General features: G+C 32.2%; 1 protein-coding gene across 1 annotated transcript; it reads right to left on the minus strand.

Annotated features, from left to right (window-relative positions):
• Positions 1 to 2996: 2996 nt before the first annotated feature.
• LOC126665877 (uncharacterized) lies at positions 2997 to 7111 on the minus strand. Its single transcript, XM_050358813.2, has 9 exons — positions 6911 to 7111; positions 6756 to 6818; positions 6620 to 6675; positions 6363 to 6456; positions 5944 to 6004; positions 4597 to 4678; positions 3790 to 3845; positions 3641 to 3704; positions 2997 to 3467 (listed from the first exon to the last, which is right to left on the minus strand). The coding sequence occupies exons 1-9, from the start codon at positions 7094 to 7096 to the stop codon at positions 3404 to 3406; spliced, it is 726 nt and encodes a 241-aa protein (XP_050214770.1). The 5' UTR covers positions 7097 to 7111; the 3' UTR covers positions 2997 to 3403.
• Positions 7112 to 8063: the final 952 nt, after the last annotated feature.

The following is an 8063-nucleotide window of genomic DNA, read 5'->3' on the forward strand; positions in this document are numbered from 1 at the left end:
GATTATTTTATAATAATTAAACTCTTAGAACTGTATTTTTTTTTAAATAAATTTAGTTATTTTTTAAATAAGAGTTTTAAATTAGTTTAACAAATAAAATTAAATTGATTTAGTTCGTTGATACAATTTAGAGGGTCTAATTGAATTATTTTCTGGCAGATATGAGGAAATCACTCTTAGCATGAACGTACTCACACTCTCTTTGCTGACTAGGATAAATGTGTTTAAATGAAAGTAATTATTTACTTTAGGTATTAAAATAATTATCATTTAAATTTGAGTGTGTAATCGATCAAAAGCTTAAAGTTTAGGAGCATAAATAAATTCTTGATTTAATAATTCATGTTTTATTTTTCTTTCTTTAATTTATTAATGTTTTATTGTGAGAAAACACATATTTTCATTCCACAGCAGTAGTATATAGGTTTGATACTTCTCATCCACTTATCCTGTTATGATAAATTCAACTTTTGCATTTCTCGAATCAAATCAAAAGCCGACTTCCCTTGCCTCCATTGTTCCATTGGCTAGAAGTTGTTCACCTTAGAGACCTGATGCGGTTATGAGTACGACCGGACGCGGATGGCACTCGATTCTCCAGAAAAATACCTGTAATTATTCAGTTGATTGATTTAGACTCATGTTGGATAAGCGATACTGAAGAAACTTCAAAAACCTAAAATGTCACCAAGTCCAACAAAGACTAAACCTAGCTCACAAGCCCAGACAGTTATTCCTACCCATAGAGCCCGAATTACAAAGCTCGGATTGCAGAGCCCGGCCCAGAAAATCCAACGCCGATAAGAATGATAAATTGAGATATTTTCTACCCTTGTCTCGTATCCCTGCTATAACAGTAGGACTTATCTCCAACGATCGTGCCTATATTACCGAGATACAGATACCGAGGTATTATCTATATGTGTCTCGTATCTCTGCTATGACAACAAGACTTATTCTCCGACGTTGGTACCTATATTAACGAGATACAGCTATCGAGGTATATTATCTATATGTATCTCGTATCTTTGCTATGACATCAGGATTTACTCTCCAATATCCGTACCTATATTACCATAATACATGAAAATTCACACATTTGACATTACTTACTTGACAGGGCAAGAGAGGACCACCAAAGACCTATGTTAATCACCAAAATGATAAAACCCTAAGATATCTCTTTTTGATTCCATAATATTAGTTAGACTTAAGTGGCAATATGCCCCCTTAACTTGTAAGCAATGGGCAATTAACATATAAATTAACTTTGTGTGCAAATCAGTACATAAACTTGGTGATTATAGGCAATTTACTCCATTTTGACAATTTGCCCCCTCAATTTGTAAGTTAATAGTTCCTTCAATTGGCAATTTGCCCCCTTAACTTGTAAGTTAATTTGCCAAAATGGGCTAATTGCCCATAATCACCAAGTTCGTGTACTGATTTGCCAACAAGGTTAATTTCTGTGTTAATTGCTTATTGCTTACAAGTTAAAGGGGCAAATCGCTATTTAAATCATATTACTTATTTCTCTTCTCTTTCTTTCCTTTAAGATACTAAGTTGAGCTCGAAACGGAGGTCAAAAAATCCCTCTATGGCGTTTTTTCTGACCGTTGTTTGTAGATTTCAGAAGATCCTTACGACATAAATCTATCATGGAGCTTCAGTGATTTATCAATATTAGATTGGCAAGGGCATTTAGTTTTGTTATGCATTGCTAGCTTACTAAACCTCCCAATTCTTTGTAATGAAGCATAAGTATTTTTTCTCCAACGGGACTTTGTTTTTCTTTGGGCCACCTTAGCGGGATCTCGTTCTTAATTTTTTTTTTTGATTATTATTTTTTGTTTGTATTTTGTATTGTTTCATATTTTATTATTAGATTAGAGTATTTTAAAGCCCATATATTTACTTATTGTTATATGGCTTTCGTATTTATACTTTGTTAGAGTTCTCAGCAACATCTCCATCAGTAATTAACTACTCCTTTCCGGTCCATAGTATTTGTCGCATTTGATTATAACACAAGAACTAAGAAAGTAATTAATGTCTTAATTTAGACATATTTACAAAATTATCTCTATCCTGAAACTTGTTACATTTATGACTACTATATTTTATTTGTGCTGTTGTATTCCTTTAAAAAAAAAATTGGGGGCAAATCTGAAAAAACAATTGATGCTTTCTTGATATGCTAAAGTGGCACATATTATAGAACAAAACATTTCTCAAATGCAACAAATATTATGGACCGGAGGGAGTATAAAATATGTAAAGTTACCAACATGTTTTTGTCAGTAATTACTGGCAAAATTGTACATCAGCAATTTCTTAAAATAATTCAATGAAACAGTGTATTATTTTTGTTCAAACACGCCATTTCTTTTTGCAAGAATCTACGGGCGGTCTGCGAATAAAGCGTTTTTTCCTTTTCGAGCAGCTCTTTCAATTGCCGCCTAATCTCAGATAATAAGAATTTTTCAACTACCGGCACATCTTGTTATGATTAAGATTTATTCTTGTCTTGCTCCCCAAAATATGAAAGCCACCTTCCCCACTCCATTGAAACAGTAAAAATAATTGCATTCCAGAAGAAATGATATAAATTTCCAGTTCCAGGATCATTTCTCAAAATCTAATCCCTAAATGCAACACAAATAAATTAAACAATTTTGGCTTGGCTATCAATAGGCTGAACAAAAATCAACAAATAAGTCCCTGTTGATCTAGCAAGATTGGACCCTGTTGACACCCACCATGAATTTTGGTTGGAACTCAAAATATTCAGTCTGGGAAAATAAATTGATTGCACCATAAACTGTTTTCTTTTAATTAAAAATAAACAAACCTAGTCTTTTATTATTTTCATCGATATGAAATCAAATGCAAGAGCCTTAGAATCTTTTAATGCGAAAAACAATTAATGATAACAGAACAAAGATTGTTCTATAGGACAACAGTACAGAGCTGATAGATAAACTAACAGTGAATGATTATCAAAAATTTCAGGGAAAAATGGCATTATCTATTGGTTTAGATTCTTCATAGTTATAACAATAAAATGTTATGACTAAATATTTTGTGAGATGAAAGCGATAAACTGATACCAGACTAGAAAATAGTGTTAAGGTTTCAATTTTATAGCTAACAGCCTAACACAAATACATCCACAGGCCACATACCCAACATATACTCTTTTACAGTTACCAACTGCTCTGTTAATAGCCTAAGTTTTCTTTTCTCAAATTCTCGGTAAGTTTCCGTAAACCCATTGGACTTGAATTTTCTGTATAAATATTCAGATCTCAAGGGATAACGGTTGAATTAATGAAACCCTGTAAGTGTAGAACTAGAACCTGAAGTGTGTGCACGCATCGTATTGAAACTTTTTGGAGGTTCCTCATTCAACTTTTGCCACTCCTCCGACAGGAACATTGCTTTCTGCAACAGTCTCCCTCACAAACCTTGAAGGAACAAACAGGAAATCAGGATGATGCAGGGAAGGCAAAAAGCAATAAATCAGCATATTAACTGAGCTAAGCTTTTGAGAAGCTCGGATTTGATAAATTTCAGTATTTAGCCTCAAAAGCATCACAAAACTAAAGAGGTTCGGCTTTGCATAACGACAAAAATTTACCTTGCTAATTTGTCCCTTGATGACTGCAAGATGTAGATAGAGAGAATAAACGACAGCATCAACCCTGTTGCCATGTACAAATTGTGTAAATAACACTTATACTGTTACAAAGATGCTACTGGCTTCTTTTTGAACAGAAATATTATTACCTGATCCAAACAAGACATAGAATCCAGAAGTCACATCTATCTCTGATTGTTCCTCCCTGTCATGTAGCAGAACAAAGAGTCAACATTAGTTTTTTTTTTTCAACAATAGTTTTCTTTTTCAAAAATAGTTAGTTACAAATTAAGGCAGTTAACATGATATGAAGAATTAAAATAAGTGTTTTATGCTTTGCGCACTGCGCTTCATATAGGAAAAAGTTTTCCTATTCACTTTAACAAAAAAAATTAAAAAGAGCCATGCTGGACTGCGAGACATTAGACCTGGTTGGTAATGAAGAACTGGATTCATTTTTTCCGAGATAACAGATCATTGCAAAAAGAAAAGAATTAAATAGGAAAATCGAAATCTACCTATCAGTGATTTTGACACGACTAGAGTTCTCAGAGACAGGACAGTTAGACTAAGAACTAGCAGGTCGATGGGATATAATCCTAAATGGAGATTAACTTAAGTCTGCTATATTAGAAATTTCGTATCTAGTAAGTTTTACCCACTTTCAGCTAAGTTTTACCCATAAATATAAATTCAGTTTCCACCTATAAGAAGATACACAGCTATGGATACGATCCATAATTGCAAGGGTTACGTTATTCAGTTGTACATGTAGAAATGCCACGTGAAATTTACTATAGAAAGCAGAAGTGGTACAGAAAGAAAATGAAATAGTTCTTTTACTTCACGACTTTAAGACCAATGACAGAAGCACTGCTAATTAAACCAGTATATTCAAAATTATGGATCAAAGTGAAATAATTAAGTCAATTCTTCACCAGAGTAATGATACTAACCATGTGTATCTTACAAGAACATGTTTAGGCCAATGTTGAGGGTCCCAGAATTGTTTACGAATATTCGGATGGATTTCTACATCTGTCCAAGTCAAGCACACCATATGTGAACAAACCCTTCAGAATCACAAGTAATAAAAAAACGTCACATGCTAATAGCAGCTCAATATTTAATAATGAAAGAATGCACAATAATGTACTTCAAATACGGAATGAAGGAAGGACCTTTCCCATTTTCAGAAGGTGATTCAATTGAAAAATTCCCAGGCTAACAAAGAAAGGCGGAATCAGATCAAGGTAATAACAATAGGACATATTTTCCCTTCTTTGGGCAATTTAGCTTTTAGGTAAATTTTAAACTTGTGATCATCAAAAAGTAAACCTAAGCACTTAATAGCAAACAGTATAGGGGGAAATTTTGGACAACTAATTGCAACAGTGTAAAAAAAAGAGGACTTGTTTGCAACAATGCTGTAGCCAAGCTTGCGGCTAAACAGCTAGAGCCATGCTTCAACCACCACTGCTTGTCCCTAACCCGGCATCAACAACATAAAGAAGCATTGACAATATATACATTAAACAGTGAATCTTTTGATCTAATGATTGCCACTCTAAGCCTTTCCCTTCCATCTTGGTTGGTCAGTAACACTAAACGACAGCAGGAGTAACAGGTCGAAGGATAAGGAGAAGATGCAGTTAGTCGAACCTACAAGCTATAGTTGTGAGAGTGAGAATCATATAATTTCCCATTGCTAAGACCGAAATTCCTTTATGTGTCAATCCACTTGGTATGGGCTAACAAAGCTTTTGCTTCTATAATTGATGCCAGCAAACTTATCATCCATGTGGAATCTTCTAGTAAATAATGAAGAATCTATGTATTCTGAACAAAAGAAGTGCAAACTGAGTATTTCTGGAGCACACCAAGTATGATATATCCTAGCTAATTAAGACATTAACTTCTAACAGAATTGCTTTTACATACCAAAACTTCTTAGCACAATAATGGAGTTCCTATATACATAATATTTATGAAAAAAATAGATGAATGGGATTTGATTTCAAGATGCCTTAGTGGAATTGAAAATAGTACAATAACACAATGAAAGTGAAGCAATTGCAAAGTTCATAGATGGTACATCATACATAAAGTAAATTCATATACTCTCTAAAACGACAAATAGAAATTTTACAAGTATAAGAGTAAAGAGAGAAGGCAGAATGTAGATAAACAAAATGAAAAGAGACACACTTCACACAAAGGAAAGATAATCAATAAAAATAAATGAACTTTTATTACTAGAGAGCCTTTTAGAAGGATACTGTAAAGAAAATAACATCACATACAGTGGTGAGGCATATCAACAATTTTGGCTGTGACTCCATGTAGATCACCTACTGAGTACCGCTGCATCGCATAAAAACCAACAAATACAATCAATAATAAACATATTTTATAGCATACTTACATCCCGAAAAAGCACTAAACAAATATTTTCTAGAGACCCTAGAAAATCACGATAAAACTGGTAAAGAATTAATTGTAGAATGGCCTTGTTTAAAGTTTTTGCCAAAATCAAAATCATATTATTTTTGGCACAATAATATTCCATCATTTTTTTAATTAGTTCAAACAATTGGATTGTAGCAACTGTGAGTCTATGACCATTCCAAACATGATACTATGATAGATGAGCATATACAATTCAGTTAAGAGAACTTCTTGCATTTCCAAACACGCTATATATGAAAATGCAAATCCTTACCAAATGCATATCAATCATCGGAACCTCAGAGCTTTTCCGATTTAACAGAAAAAGCCACGGAACTAAAAACTTTTCTCTTCCAACTTGAAGCGATCTGCAAGTAAATAGATTCACTACTAAACAAGAGTTCCTCTACAAATTACCAAATAACAATAACAAATTCCTTTCTTCTCTTCTTCAATAAATAAACCATTTCAAATTTTAAACTAATAAACACTAAAAGAAACCTAATCACAAAAAAATTTAAAAAAACTTACATTTTGTATGGATCAGCACCAGTGAAGCCAGTTGGCTTTTGTATAGGAATCAAAACCTACACATCAAAAATCAAAACAAAATTAACTTTAAAAATAGAAAAAAAGAAAACAAATTAAATTAGAAAAACGAAATTACCTCGCGATTAACTGCAAAAATAGGGCAATGTTTACCGATGATATCTTGCCAAAGAGTTCTCGACTGTAAAATTAAACATAAATATGCAAAATTGTTGGCTAGTAACACAAATTTATGCAAGTAAAAACGACTGATTGTTAAAGAATTGGAGTTACCGAGTGGTATTGACCCATTTTACTCATGGGAACGATGTCTCCAGGTCTGTAAGCAACAGAAATTGAAGGCATTGACAGTAGAGAAAACAAGAGTAATAAGATCGGTGTAATTTTTTTGCTGCTTCCTCCATCGCAAGGAGCCATTTTTGCAATCTCAATTTGCTTCTCTTTAAATCTCCTTTTCATTTTTCCAGCTAAATACAGTTTATATTTTTCATGACCAAACTCATTTGTTTTATAAAAAAAAGAGAAAATTAGGGAATATACTCTATTTTCTAAAATAACTTTAACAAGAAAAAAATAGAGATCTCACCCTTTTAGTGCTTTTATTTTTTTACTCTAAAGTTTTTTTTTATTATAAGAATATTTACTTTTTATTACTTTTTACTAAGCATTTTAATATTACTCTCTTTTTTTTCCAGATTTTCTTCTCTCACTTTCTTTTTCTCTTTTTTTTTTTTTCTTCTTCTTCTTCTCCATTTTCTTTCTTCATTTATTTTTTCTTCTTTATCACACCGCCGCTGTTCCTTCAACGATCTGTTATTATTCCGCCGTTGCTCCGCATTCGTTTCGTCTTCACTCCGCTGTCGATTCGCCGTTCTTCCACATTTTAGCAATTTTTTTCTTAATTCGTGGTGATTATTACGATTATTTTAACTCTCAGATCTTAAAAAATTATTCTTGAATTTGTTCAGTTTAAGATCTGAAAATATGCATTAAAAATGATTTTATGATGAAAAAAAAACGATTTTCTGCAGAAAAAACGATTTTCTGCAGAAAAAACGATTTTTTTGCAGAAAACAGCGTCTGATTATCATATCATTATCACTATGACGTTATCATATCATTATCATAACACTGCAGCGAAAAACGATTTTTTATCAAGAAAAGTGCATGATTATCATTTCGATATCACTAACGTTAGCATATCTATATCATTAACGTTATCATATCAATATCATATTATTATACGGTTATGATAATAATATGATAATAGTATGATAATAGTATGATAAAATTATGATATAGTTATGATAAAGTACGTCATGATAATGTTATGATAATATTTTTTGATACTGTTATGATAAAGTATATTGTGATAATGTTATGATAAGTTTATGATAAAAAAATTACAATATAGTTATGATAAAAG

The sequence above is a fragment of the Mercurialis annua genome, linkage group LG1-X, assembly GCF_937616625.2.
Source record: "Mercurialis annua linkage group LG1-X, ddMerAnnu1.2, whole genome shotgun sequence".
Lineage (NCBI taxonomy): Eukaryota > Viridiplantae > Streptophyta > Magnoliopsida > Malpighiales > Euphorbiaceae > Mercurialis > Mercurialis annua.